Source organism: Urocitellus parryii, chromosome 2, assembly GCF_045843805.1.
Source record: "Urocitellus parryii isolate mUroPar1 chromosome 2, mUroPar1.hap1, whole genome shotgun sequence".
NCBI lineage: Eukaryota > Metazoa > Chordata > Mammalia > Rodentia > Sciuridae > Urocitellus > Urocitellus parryii.
Genome location: NC_135532.1, coordinates 142,357,700 through 142,380,707, shown reverse-complemented (window position 1 = coordinate 142,380,707; position 23,008 = coordinate 142,357,700). Strand labels below are relative to the sequence as shown.

The 23,008-nt window shown below is 35.9% G+C and overlaps 1 protein-coding gene and 1 pseudogene across 4 annotated transcripts in view; one reads left to right on the top strand and one right to left on the bottom strand.

Annotated features, from left to right (window-relative positions):
* Positions 1–2,854, top strand: part of Dcun1d1 (defective in cullin neddylation 1 domain containing 1) — a 42,566-nt gene extending 39,712 nt beyond the window's left edge. For all 4 annotated transcript variants that reach the window (XM_026382918.2, XM_077795323.1, XM_026382919.2 and 1 more), the window contains one exon: positions 71–2,854. In XM_026382918.2, coding sequence (XP_026238703.1) covers positions 71–150 — 80 coding nt within the window. In that variant the 3' untranslated portion in view covers positions 151–2,854. The remainder of the gene's footprint in view (positions 1–70) is intronic.
* A 7,802-nt stretch (positions 2,855–10,656) lies between these two features.
* Positions 10,657–18,330, bottom strand: LOC113178724 (splicing factor 3A subunit 3-like; annotated as a pseudogene).
* Between the last annotated feature and the right edge of the window lie 4,678 nt (positions 18,331–23,008).

Genomic DNA, 23,008 nt, shown 5'->3' with positions numbered 1-23,008 from the left:
AAAAAAAAAAAACCCCACCAAAGGAATCTATTAAAATATTAGCCTTACTTTGGTTTTTCTTTTTTCCCAGGAGCATGGCCTGTTCTCATTGATGACTTTGTGGAATTTGCACGCCCTCAAATTGCTGGGACAAAAAGTACAACAGTGTAGCACTAAAGGAACCTTCTAGAATGTACATAGTCTGTACAATAAATACAACGGAAAATTGCACAGTCAATTTCTGCTGGCTGGACTGAACTGAAGATCAATCCTCACAATTCAAACTGAGGGTTGAGACAAAACTTTAAGGATACATCTTGGACCATATCGTATTTCATTCTTCTAATGGTGGTTTGGGCTTGTCTTCTAGTCTGGGCCGCTCTAAACATTTATAATTCCAACGTTGTGGATTTCATCTTATATCTGTGGACCATCCTAGTTTATTCTCCCATAAGTCTTAGAAGCTTTATGGTGATTATTTTGAGGTTTCCATTCTCGCATAAAGCACAATGCTGTCTTCATCAGAAAACAGTTTGGCATAAGAATTAAACATAATGAACATCACAAACAATTTATAAGAACTTCTTAAATATATGCTTTGGGCTAGTTGCAAAGACTATGCTGATAGCACTTCCAATGAGAGTGATATATTTAAGTGTACTGGATCTGAAATGGTGTTTTGGTTTGGGGGGATATTTTTTTTTCCTGACAAATCACATGTGTTGTTGATGTGAGTAGAGAATCTGATGAAAGAAACGTCAAAATAACCAACGTGAAAAATTTTTAGGATAACTTGGTGCCTACCTGAAAAATGTGTTTCAGACTCATAATTTCAAAAAGGTTTCACAGAACTAGTCTGCATTTAACTTTACCCATGTTTATATATAATGGTCCTACAGGGAGCTTTTATTTAGAAAATGTCTGCATAATGTTAGATTCTTATCTACATTATGCGCTACATAATTGGATTTCATTATGCTTTTGAAATGCTTATATGCCTATCAATAAGTTAAACTATTTAATTTGTTTTGAATGTTTTGGATTGCCACACAATACAATATTCTAAATTTAGGCATAAGGGTTTTTTGTTTTTTGTTTTTTTCTTTCTGGTCATCGCACTATGGAACACAAATGAAATTCTTTTAATTTATAAAAAGATAGTAGGAATTAAATTTTGGAAATGGTTGTGATGAGCCATGAAGTTCAATCTATATAATATAGGTACTGCTCTTTCAGAAAAGTAGTCCATTTTTGATGACTTCTTATTTTGTTGAAATTGCTTTAACTGCTAATCACTGTGGTTGCCAAATATTTACTTCAGGAACAAAGATTTTCAAACAAGCATATACTTGATGCAAAATACCAATCTGGCTTCTATTTTTGTAAACTTAGTCTTTTTACTGTTTTTGTTTCACTCAAATTAGTTCAGTTTTCACATCAAAGCAGAATACTCTCTTGTATGAATTTTTTTTTTTATTACAAGACCCATGAACTGCTTTCCTGCTGAAAGTGCTCATTTCTCTGCTTATTTACTGACATGTGAAGAAGGGTTTATTGGTTTCTTAAACATTTCCGTAAGGCATGTTAAAAATGCTGAACTTCAAATGTTAGATGACTGTGGTCTCTTAGTAGGAGCAGATATTGCTTGGTATTTCCAGGTATTCTCTAAAGTCTAGTATTAAAAAAGGAATGTATGTATGTACTTCAGAATAGCAGTACGTTTTATGCAGATGCGGAAATGATTTTAAGAAACAATGACATTAAAACTGCTTTTTATTTACATGATTTGGAAATTGACTAAAAAGCTTATCCCATAGATATTATATTAATATTCCAATCATAACTTTAATTGAAGAATATAAGTCTGCAGAAAGAAAAATTATAAAATTTCTGTTCAGGTTACAGGAATTGGTTATTATAAAAGAAAAACAAAAGAAGGAAAAGAATCCTGCTGTTTTCAGTATTTCCTGATTTAATTTTTGTAAATATGAAGAGGAACTTCAATTATGAAAAAATTTTAAATGATACATATATGTGTTTTCTGTCTTAAAGATTCAAGCTTTATTTTCTGTCTTAAAGATTTCAAGTTATGTTATTGTTTTCAGATTGACTAATTCAAGTATGCTGTGTTTTGAAATGAGATCACATTAGCCTTTTTTTTCCCCCAATATAAATTGTTTTTCATAAAAATCTGATATTGGTTGTGGCCTAGTGCCTTGGATTTTACAGAATTTTCCTTTTAAATGCAAGCCCTCTTCAACAAAATAGTGTTTGTCATCAGTTTGGTACTAAACATTTATAATTACTGTGTAATTATAAACAAAAATACATAAAACTTTGAATATAATTATGTAGCATTAAAGTTAAGGTTGTTCACTATGATGGCATCTTAGAATTAAACAAAACTATTACTAGGGCTGAAAAGAGAAAATTGATTTAATGTGGTGTGATTATTCTGAGGATAAATGGTTACAGGGATATTTTGTACTAAATAATGCTTACACGTATGGTTGTATGTATGTGTGAGTGTGTGCGAGTTTGTGAGAGAGGAAGACACATACACACACAACTTAAATTGCTTTAATTCATAAGTGTTTCAGTCTTCATTCTGGTCAACTCCCCATGCTGATTCTTTGTTTCAAACTGACCCACAGGTACAGTTTCGTTTTTGCCAAATGTCAGAACAGGTACACATTTTAAAATGTAATGCTTTTTAAATAGTAAAATGTATAAAATTAGAAGTACCCACATATAAAAATACTTGAGAATCAAGGTTATCTTTAGTAAATATCATCTGCATATCTCTGTAAGTTCAATTGTGTTTCTTACAATCCCTGTCATATTACCAACAGAGGCAATAAAAATTTCAGTGAAATTGCCATGACTAAATCTTTTCACATATTATTTCAGTGTATTATTTTTGAAAATACTAAAATATACCTGAAAATTTTTCCAGGAAGAATAATTATTCATAAAGAGCATCGTAATGGCAAGTTTTGGGGAGAAAAGATATGCCAAGTCTTGTTTACTACATTTAAAATGTTTACAACTATACTGGGCTGCTTTATTTAATTAACAATACTATAGTTGTGTAATATGGCATTGTTAAGTATGTGTTCTTCATTAGACTTTTAAAAAAAGTTTTAATGAGAAGAAAGTACATTTATTTAACAAAAACCTGGAAAATCTTTTACATAATATCCTTACTGGGAGAATTCTTATTCCCCTCAGGTTTTAAGTGAAGTGTTATTTATTTTTTATTTGATGATAAGAAGTATGAGTAGTTGTAGCTAGTTTAATGTGCACTTTGCTTAGAGTTTAAAACATGTTACTTTCAAGACTACTTACTGTAGACCTGTAATTTTTGCATATTAATGACAGAGAAAATTAAAACTAATGAAAAGAATTTTAGAATAAAAAAGAAAAGTGGTACTGGGGATATATTTATTATAGTCAACAAAATATGCCTTTGTAAAACTGAATCAACTTTTAGGAAGAATTAATTTATGTAGTTCTAAATATTAAATTGTATATATTAAATAGGAAATACTTATGACATCTCAGTAATTTCCTTTAATGTTACCTTATACTTTTAACAATGATTTATATTGAATAGTTAAATGTTTTAATTCGATTTTATCAAATTTGAAAATGTAATGATAAAACACTTTAAAATGTGAATTATATAATATATATCTGAATAACTGAGGACACAAAACCTGGATTGTGATTTTTACATAATATGGAAAATAGGGTTCAAATTTTGGTTCATTTAATTGGTTGTAAACTTTTGAGTGTACTTCTGAACTCCTTATTGCCTCCATTTTTACAATTCCATAGCAATAATTTTTATTTCATAGATTAATTGAAGTTATTTTCATGGCACCTTTACCTTTGATTTCTGAAGGGAAGGGATTCGTATTTTGTAATTAAATTAAAAAATTCTTAATTGTACTAATTTCCCTTTCCAGGTTTATCCTTATATTTTATTGCCATTTTGAGTGAACATTTTCTTTATACCTGATTCTGGAGGCAGATAGAATTTTTTTTTTTTTAACTCAGTTACATAAAACTGTTTTATCAGACATTCTGCCATCATCTTTACTGTTAGGAAAGTGGCATTTTCTCTATCAGTTCATTTGACTACTTTCCTCTAAGTTCAGTGTTTGTGTTATGTGACTTGTCTTTGGTTGATTTTTTAAAAAAAAATCTGTCACAATCAGAAAATGATAAAAGGTGTATGGCCTTTGTATTTATGGAGTTTCAAAGGGAAATTAAAGGAAAATCATTTTATGGTTATTTTTTTAAAATTGAGATTTAAAAAATTATTTAAATGTATTTCAAGTTTCTCTTTTGAGTGATAGTATTTTCAATTTAAAAATTTCTGGAGTTGTGTTTTGCCAAAATCATAAGAGTATCTTGTAATTTATAACATTGGTTTTTAACGGCTATAACTTGGGATTGCTCTGGGCCATAGCAGGCAGGGTGTCTTCTACTTCATCTTTAGCTTTGTACTTTTATCTGTTGTAGGCACTTAGTGTTTCAAATGAGACTTAACTTGAGGTGGATTTTAATAGTTAAATGTTCTCAATGGTTGCTGAGAGGGAACATATAACTGACACATCTGTACTTGGCTGAAATTCAAGCCATCTTGAGCATGGAAGTCAACAGTGCTTGGCTGAAATTCAAGCCATCCTGAGCATGGAAGTCAACAGTGCTTTGAAAATAAGAGCCCATCAAATTCAAAGCAAAGAAGAATTTTGAAACAATTGAGATGTTTGAAACTTATCGGGGACAGCACTTGAAGTGACTTAATGAGCAAAGGAGGAGGAAAAAAAATAGGAAAATACCTGTTTTCATATTTAGAAAGAATGTATGTATTTAAAAATGTTCAATATAAATACTAAGATTTTTATTTCAGGTTATGAAATATTCTGAGAAAACTAATGGAAAATTGGGTCAATATCAAGTAACAGATTTTTATAAAATGGTATATTATAGGGTATAAGATTAGGGTAAAAACAAATTAGTAAAATGGAAAAGAGATGATCCTAATGTAAACAATAGGAAGATTTTTGTCACAAGACTTATAGCTTGAAGGAGCAGTATTTGATCAGTAACATTCAGTTTTCAAGCAATTGCTAATGTTAATCCTAGTAGTATATTAGAAGTCATTGTATTGGAATTATTTGAAATGAATGGGCTGTCAGTCTTAAAAGTTATTCCAAAGATTTTGTTATAATGGTGTTTAAAAGTTTTGGGTCTGGGATGTAGTTCAGTGTTGAGAAGCACTGCCTACTATGAATCCAGTCTGAGTTCAATCCCTGGCATCAAAACCATTACAAAAATAGCTTTATTAACATAATTTATGTACCATAAAATTAATCCATTTAGATATACAAGAATTTAGCAAATTTATAGTTATACAATCATCACAATCCAATTTTAGACCATTTTCATTGGTCCAAAAAGTCTATTGTGCTCCTTTGAAGTTAATTCTCTTTCCTATTCTCAACTCTAGGTAAACTCACTGATTGCTTTCAAGTGTAAGTTTCCCTATCTAGAAATTTCACCTAAGTAGAATCATACAGTTTGTACTTTTTTTGCATCTTTCATTCAGCATGTTGTAGAGGTTTATCAGTGTTTTACTTTATATGTACTTAGTTCTTTTGCTTACCGAATTTTTCCAGTGTTTGGATATACTATGCTTTGATTTTCTAAACTGGTGATAAGATATTGGCTTACTCTTTTAATAATAATGCTATGAACAGTAACGTGTATGCCTTTGTGTGAACAAATTTTCATCTCTGCAATGGAATTGCTAGATTGTGTTGTAAATTTAATTTTTAAAAAAATACTGTGAAACTTTTTTCTAAAGTATCTGTACCATTTAGAATTCTGCCTGCCATAACATTCGAGGTTTGCAGTTCACATTCTTGCCAATGCTTGTTTTTTTTTTTTTTTTTTTTTTTTTTTTTTTTTTTTTTACTTTTGCCATTCTGGTGGATATGTATTTTTTTAATATTTATTTTTTTAGTTGGACACAATAGTTTTATTTTTATGTGGTGCTGAGGATCAAATCCAGGGCCTCAAACGTGCTAGGCAAGAGTTCTACTGCTGAGCCACAACCCCAGCCCCTGGTGGATATGTATTTTAAAGTGTACAACTTAACACCTGGCTATCCGAATTCATATATGGAATGTGCAATTTGGGTGAGTATTCAGATGGCCCAAGGGATTGCTGTAGAATTAGTTAAGTTACTAAAATCATCATGGATCTGTACTTAATGTGGAGGTAGTATTTTCTGTAACCTAAGCTGGTAATTCTTACACCTGTAGTGCCCTCAGTGATCTCTCTTCAATTGCCGTGAGGTGGAGTGGTGCTGACTGTTGGTGTGTGGCTGGTGTCTTGTGTACCTTGCTTGATAGAGCTACCCAGTTAGCTTCTGACTGGTAAGGGTAATTAAAACTTAATATAAATTACTGTGTACATCTCATTGTTTTCCTAATCTTTTGGGAATTAAAAGATTGAGTTTATAGACATTTAGTTGATATCATTTATTGCTGAGCACTTTTCAGAGTGCTCTTTAACTTGAAGTGAGTACATTTTATTTTTAAATGCTCTTATTAGCACGTTATAGTTACACATAGTAGTTGGGTCCATCTTGAATAATTATACATGCATGGAGTTTAATTGGGTTCATCTCAGTCCCCAGTGCCGCCTTTTTCCATTCCCTCCTCCTTCCCACTATTCCTCTTCCTCTATTATGCTGGTCTTCTGTCTAATTTGTTTTTTAAGTTGGTGCTTTATAGATATATGTAAAGATGGAATTTTTAGACATAATGTAACCATTGAATTAATTCCACATTTCCTCCCCTTTCCTGCCCATCTCCCCACCACCCCCATTCTTCTACTTCACTGATCTTCCCTCTGTACCCTTAGAAAATATGACCCTGTCCTGCTTTTTTTCCTTACCTTACTCTAGCTTCCACGTGTGAGAGTGTTTGAGCCTTGATTTTCTGTGTCTGGTTTATTTCACTTAGTAAGATGTTCTCTAGTTCCATCCATTTGCTGACATGCCATAATCTCATCTTTTTTTTTTTTTTTTTAAGATGCTATCAGGGATTGAACCTACAGGTGCTTAACTATTGAGAGACATCCCCAGCCCTTTTGTTTAATTATTTTGAGACATGATCTTGCTAAATTGCTTAGGGTCTCACTAATTTGCTGAGGCTGGCTTTGAACTAGTGATTCTCATGCCTCAGCCTCCCAAGCTGCTTGGATTATAGACATGCATCATTGTGTCTAGCCATAATTTATTTCTTCATGGCTGAGTAAAACTTCATTGTATATATTTATATATTATATTTTATTAATTCATTTTTCTGTCAATGGGCATCTGGACTGGTTCTATAATTGGCTATTGTGAATTATTCTGCTGTAAATATTGATGTACCTGTATCATTACAATATGCTGATTTTAGTTCTTTTGGGGTCAACACCAGAAGTGGCATAACTGGGTCATATGGTGATCCTATTCCTGGTTTATTTTTTTTTGGGGGGGGGGTCGGGGAGGACTCTATATTACTGCTTTCCAAAGTGGTTGTACTCATTTGCAGTCCCACCAACAATGTGTGAGTATAAATTTTCCCCTACATCCTCACCAGCATTATAGATAGACTGATTTTTTTTTTTTTTTTTTTTTGTCAGTGCTGGGGTTGAACCCAGGGCCTTGTACATGCAAGGTAAGCACTCTACCAACTGAGATATATCCCCAGCCCCTATATTCTTGATTGTTATTCTAACTGGAGCCAGATGGATTCTCAATGATTTGCATTGCCTGATTGCCAGGCATGTTGAGCATTTTTCCATGTGTTTATTTGGCCAGTATTTCTATTTTTAATGGAAGATTTTGGACACTCAAAAGGAGACTAACCTAATGAACCTGTTTCAACATGATTGATTCATGGCCAGTTTTTTGTTTTAATATCTTATTTTTTAGGTGTCGATGGACACAACATAATGCCTTTATTTTTTTTATGTGGTGCTGAGGATCAAACCCCCGTCCTGCCTGTGCTAGGTGAGCACTTTACCACTGAGCCACAATCCCAGCCCTGAATCATGGCCAATTTTGATTTATCTATGACACTCACTTTATGACCATTAATTATTTTGAAGCAAGGCCTAGAGAGCAAATTATTTAATTTGTAAATAACTTCAGTATGTATGTATACAAGATAGAGCTTGTAAATATAACCATAATTCTGTTTTTACAGATAAATATTAACAATTTTTTTTAACAATTTCTTAATGTTAATACTTTAAAAATAGAACTCCCAGAACGTTAAAAAAAAAAATTACAAATGAGCAAAAGTTTTGAACTGACATTTCTCTAAATAAAACATAGAAATGACCAATATGCCTAGGAAAAGATGCTCAATATGCTTAGCCATAGGGAGATGCAAATCAAAACCACAAGAAGATATCACTTCACATCCATTAGGATTGCTTTAATAAGAAGGATGACAGGGCTGGGGTTGTGGCTCAGGGGTAGAGCGCTTGCCTAGCACATGTGAGGCCCTGGGTTCGATCCTCAGCACCACATAAAAATAAACAAATAAAGGTTTTATGTCCAACTAGAAAATATATATTTTAAAAAAAGAAGGATGACAACATTGGAGGAAAATGGATGGAGAAAATGGATGGAATTTCAGAGCATTATGTTAAGTGAAATAAGCCAGACTCAGAAAGTCAAAAAAGAGTTACGTTATCTCTCGTGGAAGCTAGAGAAAAGGGGGGAGGGGTGTGTGGGCACAGATTTCATGAAAGTAGAAGGAAGATTAGTAGAGAAGGGGACCAGAAGGAGGAAAAGGGGAGATACAGGGTGTGGAATTGACCAAATTATGTCATGCATGTGTAAATATGTCTTGGTGAATCCCACAATTATGTGTAATTTCCTTTTAAAGGAAAGTTTTTAAATTTTTGTAAAAAGCTTTTAAAAGTTCCTTTTAAAATGAGGATATGGAAAAATTGGAAACATTGTTGGTGAGAATTAAACTGGTATAGCTGTTTTGAAAAAAAGTTTGGCTGTTCTTGAGAGTTAAACAGCATGTGATCTACCAGTTCTATTCCTAGGTATGTACTCAAAGAGAATTGAAAACGTTCACACAAAAACTTGTACATAAACACTGGTAGCATTTTATATTTGATAGTAGCTAAAAAGTTAAAACGATGCAAATGTTCATTAACTTGACAATATGCAATCCATACAATGAAGTAGTTAGTACTTGGCGTCGAAAAGGAATAAGGTATTGATCTGATGCCACAAGGTGGATGAACCTTGAAAACATGCTATGTGAAAAAAATAGTCACAAAAGGCCTATATTTTATGATTCTGTTTATAGGACATGTCCAGAATAAGCAAATCTATAGAGAGAATTAGTGGTTTGGGTGAGAGGTGGAGAACAGTGAGCGACTGCTAATGGATAAGTATTTCTTTTGGGATGATGAAAATATTCTGGAATTAGATAATGGTGATGGTTGTACAACTAGTGAATACACTAAAAACAGATTTTATGCTTTAAGACAGTCTTATGGCTTGTGGACTATATAGCCATATTTATTTTAAAAAATACGTGGCCTGGAGGGATATAAAGCCCTGGGTTCAATCCCCATCACCACAAAATAAATAAATACAGGCATGCATATGTGGATTATATAGCCATATTTATTTTAAAAAGTAAATACATGGCCTGGGGATATAAGGCTCTGGGTTCAATCCCTATCACCACAAATAAATACAGGCATACATAGCTAAAGACAATGGAGCTTCGTAACACTGGCATTCTTTTGGAGACATTGGAAAATTCGCTAATTTCACCTGATTTTGGTAAGACAGCTGCTGGTGATTCTTAGGATTGTTACATATTCATCTTTGATGAAAGAAAGTTGGTAAATAGCAGGGGGAATCCATCTGATAGAATTGAAGGTAAATTGTACTTTTGTCATATCTAGAAGGTAAGTAGGAGGAATATGTTTCCAATTATTTTTCAAAGTTTAGGTAGGGCCTTAGAAGCTTTCTTATGAGTAGTGGTGTTAAAGGGCCACTCTGCATAGCACTCAGGTTTGAATTACTGCCCAGCCCACATATAGCTGATTACAGGTAGCTTGGGATCTGACTGTTGTACCTCTATTAAGCAACAAAGAATGGTCGTGGGTAGTTCCTGCATTCTAACCTTAACCAGGAGAAAATAATGGCATAAAACATTAATGTCCTACAAAATTACCAAAAGAATTTAGGAAGTCTGTTAAGATGGAGTTACTTCCTTTGATTTTTCACTTCAGCCCTCTCTGCTGTCTCCCCTTAACTTTTTGTGGTGCTGTGGATTGAACTCAGGATTGAACTCACATGCTGGGCAAGTGCTGAACTATATTCCCAGCCCTTCCCTTACTTTTTTTTTTTTTTTTTTTAAACAAGGGATTAGTTTTATTTTCCCACAGGATTTTTAAAAATATAAACCAAAGATAAACTACATCTCACATCTCAGCCCTGTAATTTGCCAGCATGTCTTGTTCCTACAAGGTGCTACTTAAGACTATGTAGCAGTCTTTTATAGCATTTGAGATAAATAGAAAAAGGAGATCCTAGGGAAGCCTGGGCAGGCCCAAAGGCTGAGCCTACACGCTGTTCTCCAGAGTAGTCCTTGTCTTCAGATCTTCATATCTTCTTATTCATAATAACATTGCCACTAGAGTCTTCATACTCTTCCTCAGTGTCAGGCTGTCATGTTTCTGAAGCCTTTTGCAATTTCAGCTTGGCCCCCAAGAAGACAGCATTCTCAATCTGTGTCACATTAGCAAAGTGGACAGCATTTGGGATGTCCAATCACCTCATGCTATGGGCATGACACCATTCAGGCCCACAAATCTCACAGTTGTGGTTGATATTTAGGCCATGAAGCTTATACAGCCAGTAAGGTTGGCCATCCCAGCCCAGGGGCAGGTTTTTTGGGGTTGTAAATTATCTCATTCTTTTCATCTTCAGTTTCACTCTCACCAATCTGCTCTTCCTCCTCCTCTTCTTGCTGTTCTCTTGTCCTGGATTGCTTGTGTTGTACATTTTCATGAGTGAGCTGTTGCTATTCCCCAAGATCTCCACATATTCATAAATTTGAGCTTCTAGGAAAGCAATGTCTTTGTTCCTCTCAGTGTCTCACTTTGATTTTGGATTTTTGGCAAACAGGTGTTAAGGGATTTCAGGGACTTTCCTTTTGTGCTGAATAATCTCTGGGCTTGCTCTTCTAGGGTCCCACCACATTTCAGCACTAAATCTAAGAGTGCAAATTTCAATCTGTCCAGACCCATGGAGGCCAACTCCTCCCAGGAGGAGAATGCAGAGAGGTCAAGATGAGCTCCACATGGGTCAGGCACTGCTTGTCTCTTTCTGACATCCAGGAAAGGTATCATTATTCCACTTTTAAACTTAGTCTGAATCTTCCCCAAAAGTTCATTCTCATCTTGAATGGGCTTCACTCTATCCATGTAATCCTAAAGGCACTCAAGCAGCATCTCTACTGCATTCTTCCTTTCTTTAGGAATGTCAAAGGTGGACAGGAATGTACTATAATCCAGCTTCTCAGATGCCTTCAGATTAATGTACTTGAGGTTACAGTCATGGAGATCATATCCCTCTTCATCTGTAAACTCCACCAGGTTTTGTGCCTCTTCTCTTGGATTCTCACGGGCTTTCAGGAGCTCCTCAAATTCCATTTACATAGGCACACAGATCTCATTTGGGTACTTCCAATGGAATTCCTTTATTTGCTTGAGTCTGTTATAGAATTCAGCAAACTCATTGGGTCCTGAAATAGCATTAAGCTCCTCCTTTTATAATCCATCTTTATCGTTATACAAATCCCCCAGATTCCACTGACCTCCATATACCTATCTTGCATGGCCTGGGTGCAGTAGTCAGTATTGATCTGGTCCTGGCCAGTGGACTTCTTAGTGAGGATCTCTTTGGCCATGACGTCCATGAGCCATTCTTTCTCCTCATGCTGCTGCTGCTTCAGAGTTGTCTCCGTCTTCCCTTTGCCATGATACCTCCCTTCCCTTAATAGTGCTGTGACTTTGTTCCCCGGAGCTTGTGTACTTCTGTAGGCCAACCCTATTACAGCTGGGATAAATCTGTGTAGCCCCTTTCCTACACAGCTAGGTTTCCTAGCTGTAGCCAGTTTCTTGTCAACCTCCTCACCTTAGCTGATGAACTATGGGTTCATCTAGAGGGAAAGAAACCTTCATATTTGTAACCATCAAAAAGACAAATTTGAACAAATAAGTTAAATGATCTAATTGGACTTATTTGCAATTTATGAATATGGTAGCAACTTACCTCAAAATAGAAACTACATTGGGCCTTGGCAAAATAGTTGTTTTTTATAAGAAAACTTGAACTAATGGGCTGGGGTTGTGGCTCAGCAGTAGAGCACTCACCTAGCATGTGCGAGGCCCTGGGTTTGATTCTCAGTACCACATAAAAATAAAATATTGTGTCCAACTACACCTAAAAAATAAATATTAAAAAAAGAAACTTGAACTAACAGGAATGAAGAAACAACATTACACTGAATGCAGATTGGTTCAGGTTACTTTCCTTGTAAGGGTTAAAGCAGAGGCAGAGGAATCATACTGGCTGAAACAGGACTTTTCTGGGGATTTCTCTTTCTTTCCTGATCCCTCAGAGGCTCAGATAAACAGCTTAGTTTTGGATGAATGTGTCTTCATTTTATATATCAGGAAGACAAGTAGCAGTTCAGTCCAAACCCATTGCCCACTATGAGTTACTACAACATGAAGTGTTTTACGTTTACAAGGGAAGGGTAACTTCTCTTCATAGCAAAAGATCTTTCATTTCCTATAGAGAAAGAGGGGTCTAGAAAGTAGTTACTTTAAAATGTTTTCTAAAGTTAGTTTATTTATGTCAGATCCTTTCAGAGAGCCTGTTTGATTTGCCGGTTTCTTTTAGAATGAGAGACCCCGCTGTTTTGGAATATGCCTTTCCCTTTGACCAGGCTGGAGAGGAGTCATCCCTTGGTCTAGAGATGCTAGTGCCAGGATATGGCTGTGAGGGCTTATCCAGTCATGCAGGGTACCAGCTCTCAACCTAGCTGATTTAACCGCTTAAGCTCTGGCATGCAGACTCTTCTCAAAGACTGTTTTTGTCCTTTCGATAGAACCTTATCACTTCTGAGATCACCATTTTGGTGAGCTTTTGATCCTATTCAGTTTGAAGAAATAATCCATAAAATGACAATTCAGCCCGAAATGGAACCCTTTCGAAAATATGACTAGAACAGGCTAGGTTTTATATCTGTTGTGGGTAGTTAGCAGAATCCCTTTTGTCTCTATTATCCCAGCCTTTCTCCTGACTTCTAAGAAGCAGGACATACCACTGCTTTACAGAGAATATTATTAAAAGTACTTTGAGACAGCAGTGGGCCTGATCTCATTGTTACAATTCTGTGAAAAAACACCCATCTTTATATTTACAGATCCTTGAAGATTCAAATCCTTAGAATAGGATTTGTTTGCCTTCCTCTTATTGGATTATCAAACACTTTAAAGAGATTCTGGATCAAGTCCTTTATTAGATATGTATTTTGTGTTTACTTTTTTGGCTCCTTCTCCACCCTCCTTTTCCTTCTTTCTTTCTATTCTTTTGTTGTTGTTGTTGTTCCGGGGATTGAAATTTAATTTGGATAAAGTTCCATCAAATCTTTTTCAACAGGAAACACTTTTAGTGTTGGATCTAAACACACTAAATATTTAGTGTTGGATCTAAACACTAAATATTGATTCAAGGTCACTAAAATTTTTATTTTTTATACTTTTAGGTCTTCAATTTAGGTTTATGACTTGATTTGAGTTAATGTATACATATGGTATGTGAAGTAAGGGTCTAATTTTCTACTTTTTTTTTTTTTAGAGAGAATTTAAAAAAAATATTTATTTGTAGTTTTCGGTGGTCACAACATCGGTTATTTTATTTGTATGTGGTGCTGAGGATTGAACCCAGCGCCCATGCCAGACGAGCACGCTACCGCTTGAGCCATATCCCCAGCCCCTCTACTTTTTTTTTTTTTTTTTTAAGGATGTCCAATTTTTCCAGCACCATTTGTTAAAAAAGCTATTCTTTCCCAATTTAATTATCTTAGTACTTAAAAAAAATCAATAGCCCATATATGTGTGGGTTTATTTCTGGACTTCTGTGATTTTGTCAACTTCAATAAAAAATAGAGATTCTCCAAGGAATAATGATATTTATTTGAGAATAGCAGAACATTGCAGTGAAAATACATGTGCTATAAGTAAACCATGGGTATATTTTAAGACCGTGGGGCAAAGGGCAAGGGTTTTTATTTTGTCTTGTTTTTTCAGTGCTGTAGATTGAACCAGGGCTGCTTTTAGCTCCATCCCCAGCCCCTCTTTATTTTTTATTTTAAGATGGATCTCGCTAAGTTGCCAAGGCTGATCCCAAACTTGCCATCCTCCTGCTTCAGCCTCCAGGACAAAAATGAACAGGATTGCATCAGATTTCTGATTTTTTTTTTTTTTTTTTTGGTACCAGGAATTGAACCCGGGGTGCTTAACCACTGAGCCACATCCCCAGCCCTTTTTATATATTTTTTTTGAGACAGAGTCTCACTAAGTTGCTGAGGTCTTTGAACTTGTGATCCTCTTGCCTTAGCCTCTGGAGCTGCTGGGATTATAGGTGAGCCTGCATCAGATATTTTGAAACAAGAATCTCCTTGGCTTCAATAAATAATAACAGCAGTGGCATCAGTCTGAGGTTAGACAGACAGTTGCTGGGCAGATGTCTTTGTAGAAGCACTTTTTCCACAAAGGTTGTGGTGGCTCTGTGGAAGTGTGTGGTTCTGGCGCTCTTTGGTTACTGTGGTTACTATCAGTTACTATAGTTGTTCTGGGTAAGAACCCTTCTTTTGTCACTTCCCTGCTTTATTTATCTCTCTTTTGTTTTAGGTGCCTCCATTTTGCTCTAACAACTGTCACATTTCTTTTCCAATATGTGTCATCTTCCACATACATGTACCACTCTGCCTTGGCTACTGAAGCTTTATGCTTTGACATCGGTGCTTTAAGTTCTTCAACTTTGGTCCTTTCCATATGAATTTTATAATCAAATTTTCCTATTAAAAAAAAAAAAGCTTTGCCTAAAATCCTGCTGGGATTTTGATGGATAGTGTTGTAGATCAAGGAGAGGCCAGTTTGCCCCAGAGGATATTTGCAACAATGTCTTTAAACATTTCTTAATTACAATTGGATTGGGGTGGTGCTACTGGCATCTAGTTGTGCCAGCAATGTTGCTAAACATCCTACAATGCACAGAACAACCCTATACAATAAAGAATTAGCTGATCCCAAATGTAGTGCAGAAAATTGCTGAATAATGGGGGTGTGAACATCCATCCACAAGTATTTGTTTGAGTACCTGTTTTCACTTTGTGTGTGTATGGTGGGGGGACAGGGTCTTGCTAAGTTTCCCTTGAATTTGCAATCCTATTGCCTTGGCCCCAAGCAGCTAAGGTTACTGGTGTGCAACATCATTATGCCATTCCTGTTTTCACTGATTTTACATATATGCTTAGGATTGGAACTGCTGATACAGTAATTCTATGTTTAACTTTTAAATGAGGAACAATCAAACTGTTTTCCAAAGCAGCTGCGCCAGTTTACATTTCTACCAGTGCTACATTATGAAGGTTCCACTTTCTCCATATCCCTGTTAACACTTGTTATCATTTATCTTTTGATTAAAGCAATCTTAGTGGGTATGAAGAATTTCATTGTGATTTTGATTTGCATTTCCCTAGTGATTAAGTATTGGCCATTAGCATATTTGCTTTTAGCAAATATATTTAAATCTTTGTCCATGAAGTTTTTTTTTCTATTATACTAATAAACAACGTAAAATGTACCATGTTAACCATTTTGGAGTGTGCAGTTCAGTAGTATTAAGTACATTCAAACTTGTGCAACAGAGTTCTAAAACTTTCCATCTTACAAAACTGAAATTCCGTACTACCCTGCCCCCAGCCCTTGGTTACTACCAACCTTTGTTTTTTCTTGCTTTCCTTTTTTTTGTTTTTTGCAGGGTACTGGGGATTCAACCCAGTGACACTTTACCACTGAGCTACATCTTTAGTCCTTTTTATCTTTTTAAATTAGTTTTTTGATTGTCAATAGAATTTATTTATATGTGGTGCTGAGAGTTGAATCCAGTTCCTCACACATGCGAGGCAAGCGCTCTACCACTGAGCCACAACCCCACCCCCCTTTTTTTAATCTTTTATTTTGAGATAGTCTCTTGTTGAGTTGTTGAGGCTGGCCTTCAACTTGAAATTTTCACTCAGCTTCCTGAGTCACTGGGTTTATAGGTGTGCAGTGCTGCGCCTGGCATACCAATCTTTTCTTTTCTATAGAATTTACTACTTTAGAGATCCCATATAAGTGGAATCAGAGTATTTGTCTTTTTTGAGATTGGCTTATTTTCAAAATGTCTTCCAGCTTTGTTCATGTTGAAGCATTTGATAAGATTTTCTTCCTTTTTATGGCTGAATAATATTCCATTGGATGTACATACTCCACCTATTATTTATCCACTCATCTGTTGATGGACACTTGGGTTGCTTCCACCTCTTGACTCTTGTAAAAAGTGCTTTTATGAACGTGGATATGGCAAGTATCTTTTTGAGAACTTGCTTTCAGTTGTTTGAGATACGTTCCCAGAAGTGAGACTGCTGAATCATATAGTAGTTTTGCTTTGAAGTTTTGGAGGCATGGCCATACTGTTTCCATAGCAGCTTTACCATTTTATAATCCTACTAAGAGTATGCAAAGATTTCCATTTCTCCTTACCTCTTGAACTATTGTTATCTTTTTCTTTTCTTTAACAGTAGACATTCTACTTATTCTGAAGTAATATGTCACTATGGTTCGGGTTTGCATTTCTTTCCTGATTAGTGATATGGAACTTTTTTTTTCATGCTTGTTGGTCTTCTGTTTATCATCTTTGGAGAAATGTCTAAGTCCTTTGCTTATTTGAAAACTCAGGTTGATTTTCTTCTTGTTATTGAGTTGTAGGAGGTTTTTCCTAGCCCCTTGAAAGATAAATGTTTTACAGATATTTTTTCCCATTCACTATTTTTTGTGTCCATCAATGCTCAAAGAGTTTTTCAGTTTGATGTGTAGCCCTGTTTGTCCATTTTTGCTTCTGTTGCAGGTGCTTTTGGTGTGATATCCAAGAGCTCACACAATCAAATGTCATGACGATTTCCCCGTTTTCTTTTTCTTTTCTTTTTTTTTTTTCTTTTTTGTTGGTACTGGGGATTGCAGCCAGGGGCACTTTACCACTTTGATACATTCTCAACCCTTTACATTTATTTTTGATTTTGGGACAGGCTATGTTGCTGAGGCTGGCCTGAAACTTGCCAAGCTCCTGCCTCAGCTTCTGAGTCACTGAGTTCCTTTACATTTTCTTTTGGGAGCATTATAGTTTGGGATTTTATGTTTAGGTCTTTGATTTTGAGTTAATTTTTGCATATGGTATAAGGAGGAACCTAACTATATAACCTAACCTAATAATCTTGTGTTTGGATGTCAGTTTTTCTATCACCATTTTTTGAAAAAACTGTCCTTTCTCCATTGAGTGGTCTTGGCACTCGAGTTGAAGACCATTTGACCGTATGTGTGAGAGCTTATTACTGGGATTTTTCTGATCCGTTGGTCTATATGTTTGTTTTCATGCCAGTGACATCCTGTTTCCTTGTTGTCATTTTGTACAATATTTTGAAATTAGTTGTGAGTCCTCCAACTTATTCTTTTCAAAAATTGTCTTGGAGAGCAAGTTCTTTCCTTTTGCCTCTGTAGCCACAGCTTTGAAGGTGTCCAAGCATCAGAAGAGTGCCCTGAGCTGTGGCCAAAGATCATCTGGTGTCCCCAGGGAGGTCAATGAAATCAAAATGCCAACTTCTACCAGCAGCTCTGGAAGATGGTAAGAGACAGGCTGATCATCTGGAATCCTGTGCCTGACTGTTCCCCACTCCATGCTTGAAAAACACCTGGGCTCACCAGAAGGGCGGTCACATTGGACATAATAAGAGAAATGGTATGGCCGATGCTCAAATGCCAGATAAGGTAGCCTGGGTGAGGAGATGCAGATACTGCAGGTGGTCCAGAAGATACTGTGAATCTAAGATGACTGATTCCCCACATGTCACAGCCTGTACCTGCAGGGTGCAGGGGAGCGTGTTCAAAAGCAGGTGGATTCTCCATTCATGTGTAATGTCCATGAGAGCCAGATCTGTAGTTGGAGACTATATCAATCATTGTTAAGGACTGAGGGGAAGAGAATGCAAGAAGCTCCTGGCTGCCCGGGTTGAGGTGGCAGGGCAAGACTAGGGAGCTGGTGAGCACCTCCAGGCCAAGGAGGAGATGGGGTTAACATGGTCCAAGCAGCAAGAGACCAAGAACTACAGCTCTGGTGTCTACATAGTGGCCTCAGTAATTTATAAAGAGTATGATTTAAATAAAAACCTTTATCTGCAAAAAGAAAATTGTTTGGATTATTTGGAATTCTTTGAAATTGCATTTGAATTTTAGGATGGATTCTATTCTTGCAATAAATGCCTTTGGGATTTTCATAAGGATTACATTAAATCTATGGATTGCTTTGGATCATATGGACATCTTAACATTTAAGTCATCTAATCCATACACAGGAGATGTCGTTTCCTTTATGTCTTCTTTAAATTCTTTCAGCAATTTCTTTCCTTTGTTTAGGTTTATTCTTAGGTATTTTATTTTCTGATGCTATTGTAAATGGAATTATTTACTTAAGTTTCTATTTGGATTGTTCATTGTTAGTGTATAGAAATGCAATAGATTTTTGTGCATTGATTTGTGTCCTGCTATTTTGCTGAATTCATTTTTCTAATAATTGTTTTTTAAAAATATATATTTAGGGGCTGGGGTTGTGGTTCAGCGGTAGAGTGCTTGCCTTGCAAGTGCAAGGCCCTGGGTTCGTTCCTCAGCACCACATACAAATAATAAATAAAAAAGCTAAAAAAAAAACTTGTTTAAAAAATATATATTTAATTTAGTTATAAATAGATCTTTATTTTATTTATTTAAATGTGGTGCTGAGACTCAAACCCAGGGCCTCACACATGCTAGGCAAGTATTCTGCCACTGAGCCACAACCCCACCCTCCTAATCATTGTTTCATGTGTGGGTATATATACAAGATATTTAGGGTTTTCCACTTATAAGAGCATGTCATCTGTAATCAGAGAATTTTACTTCTTTCTTTTTCTTGCCTAGTTGCTCTGGCTAGGACTTCAGTACTATATTGAAAAGTGGTAAAAATAGGCATATTTGTCTTGTCCTTGATCTTGTTGACAAAGCTATCTTTCACCAGTGTATGATGTTAGCTATGGGTTCTGGGTTTTTTTGTTTTGTTTTGTTTTTTGTACTAGGGATTGAACTTAGGGTCACTCAACCAGAGCCACACCTCCAGCCCTATTTTGTATTTTATTTAGAGACAGGGTCTCACTGAGTTGCTCGGTGACTCACTGTTGCTGAGGCTGGCTTTGAACTCATGATCCACCTGCCTCAGCTTCCCGACCCCCTGGGATTACAGACATATGCCATGGCACCCAGACAGCTATGGGTTTTTCAAAGACGGCCTTTATGAAATTGAGGTCATTTACTTTCATTTCTTGTTTGCTGAGATTTTTTAACATGAGAAGTTGTTGAGTCTTGTCAAATGTTTTATTCTGCAACTCTTGAGGTGATTGTGTGTTTTTGTCCTTCATTCTGCTGACGTAATATTTCATAATTGAGTTTTGTATATTGAACCATCCTTTCGTTCCAAGAATGATTTCCACTTAGCTGTGGTATAATCCTTTTAATGTGCTGTTGAATTCAGTTTTCTTGTATTTTGTGGGGGATTTTTGCATCAATATTCATCAGGAATGCTGACCTGTAGTTTTTTTGTAAACTCTTTGGCTTTGGCTTCATAGAATGAGTTCGGGAGTTTTTTTCTTCAGTTCTTGTATAATTGGTGGTCATTCTTCTTTAAATGTTTGGTAGTTTTCTTTTTAAATTAATAATAATAATAATTATTATTAGTAGTAGTAAAATCATCTATCTGGTTCTGGGCTTTTCTTTGTTGGGGAGTTTTTGCTTATTTGTTTTTTGGTACCAGGGATTGAACCCAGAGGTACTTAACTTCTGAGCCATATCCCCAGCCCTGTTTGTTATTTATTTTGAGACAGGCTATTGCTAAGTTGCTCAGGGCCCTGCTAAGTTGCGGCCTCCAACTGTGATTCTCCTGCCCCTGCCTTCCAAGTTGCTGGGATTACAGTTGTGCACCATTGAGTCCGACTTTATGGCAAGTTTTGGATTACTGATTAAATCTCCTCACTAGTATTGGTCTATTCAAGTTTTCTACTTCTTTTTTTTATGATTCAGTCTTGGTGGATTATGTGTCCATTTTTTAATTGGATTGCTTTTCTAATGTTGAATTGTAAGAGTTCTTTATATCTTCTGGATACTAGATTATTATCAGGTACATGATTTAAAACTATTTTGTATTTTGTGGATTGTTTTTTCACTTTATTGGTAGTGTTTTTTTATGGCATAAAAGTTTAGTTTTTTTCCCCCCCAGTGGTAGGAACTGAGCCAGCATCTCATGCAAGCTAGGCAAGCAAGTACCCAACAAGTATCCCTAGCCTTGTAGCAATGGTTCAAAATCAGAAAATGAGACTGACTCTATTCCTTTGTTGTAATTGGAATCCCTTGCATATTGTGTTTACTTTGTAGATCAGTTTTGGGAGCAATCATAAATTTTAAAAATTTCATGTGTCTATATGATGTTCTTGATTCCTAGTGTTACCACCTTCATTTAAATTCTTCACATAGGGCTTGCATACCTGAAGCGTCTTCCTAAATGTTCTTTAGTCTGCTGCTCTTCCAATCACTTGTTTGCATTGTTGTCAGTAAATTTATCTAAAAAAATCCTTTGGTGACTCCCCATAGCTTTCAGAATTTATTTACTAACTTATTCAAGTAAATGTCCCTAATTTCTTTATGAATTGGAAATTCATCGGTGAACAAAGAAGACAAAATCATTCCTTTCTTGTGCTTACACTATAGTGTGGGGGATGCAATACCCAAAATCAATAAAATATATGGTATGAGATACAGTATTATGGTTTGGATATGGAGTGTCCCCCCAAAACTCCTGTGTTAATGCAGAAATGTTCAGAAGTGAAGTGGTTGGATTGTGGCAGCTATAACCTAATCAGTCCATTCAATTCTAGATTGAATGGACTAACTGGGTGGCAACTGTAGGCAGTGGGCTGTGGCTAGAGGAGGTGGATTGCTGGGGGTGAACCCTGGAAGGTGCATCTCCCCTGTGGACCCTTTTCTTCCTTTGCTTCCTGGGTGCCATAAATGGAGTAGTGCTCTTCCACCACATCCTTCCGTTACGATGTTCTGCCTCATCTTTGGCCCAGACCAATGAACTAGGCAGACCATGGACTAAACCTCAAGAAATGTGAGCCAAAAAAAATCCCGTCCACCTAAGTTGTTGTTGTTGTGGGTATTTTGGTCAGAGTGACAAACGGTTGACTAAAACATATAGTAAGAAATTCTGTGAAAGGGAAAAACAGGGAAGGGGTATATATTTAGTGCCACATTGTTTGCATTTTTGTACCTTTTGTTGACAATTTCACTGCTTTAAATGTCCCTGCCCACAAGTGTAGTGCTGTGTAATTACCAAGCCCAAGAAGACTGTGATGTGTCTTACAGAGGAAATATGTGTATAAGATAAGTTTTGTTTAGACCCAAGTTATAGTAATGCTGACCATGAGTTCAGTGCTAACAAATCTACAGCATATATTAATGTGTTTTTAATCAGAAACACACATAAAACAAGATTATATATCAATTGATTGATGAAAATGTTGTGACCAGTGGCTTGTGTTAATCTAATTCTGTTTAGCTTCACAGGAATCTTGCAGGTTGGCTTCTTCTCACTCGTCCCTATAGTTGGGAAATAGGTCGATTGAGACCATCACTTGTAAAGTAGCCTAATCAAAACTTTCTCACTGCACAAATTCTAGTCTGAAAAATCTAGAGTTCTCCTACTTAATTTGAGGGGGAAACCAGCACAGCAATTCTGAGGAGAGCTAACTGAGGCAATCTGGTGCCTTGGAGATGGGCAAGGTGGCCACAAGGTTCTACGGCAGGTCAGACATCACTGCCTGGGGGTTTCCAAGACTGTATTTTCTATAGACCATGTTTATCGCTGACTAAATGCTTGATGAATGAATAAGTTTGTTAATTATTTTTTCCCCAAAAAGAGAATTGGCACCAGTGTTGAGGTTTTGAAAAGCAATTCAAGCATCACAGATGTGGCTGTTTTGTAAAGTGTCCCTGTTCTTTTATTTTGCTCCCACTTGTTGAGCACTTGCCATGTTCCAGACTGTGCCAAGCATTTTGTGGACCCAATAGCACTCAATCTTGAAAGCACTATGAAGACAAAGCATCACTTTCCCCATTTTAGAATAGAAAAGTGAGGCTCAGAGAAATGAAGTACCTAATAACTACCTAATAAGTGACAGAGCTATTTTCATATTGCATTTTGACATAATTTTCGATTTTTTTATTATTAAATCTTTGCCAGTGTTTGTTCTTCTAAAACAAGATTACTGGAAGGAAATGAATGCATTTTACTTTTCATTAAGATTTTTATGAATTCAACACAATAAGGACACGCTGCTGCTTTCAATATGGAAGAAAAACAAAGTGGCATGATTCAACTCTGTCCCATAGGCAGTTTCTTAGTGGGCACATTTCCTTGATATTGAGCTTAGTACATTGGAAACTGTTGGCATTGACAATGTGATTGTCTTTCACTGGTTACATTTTGGCAGGTATCAGAAAA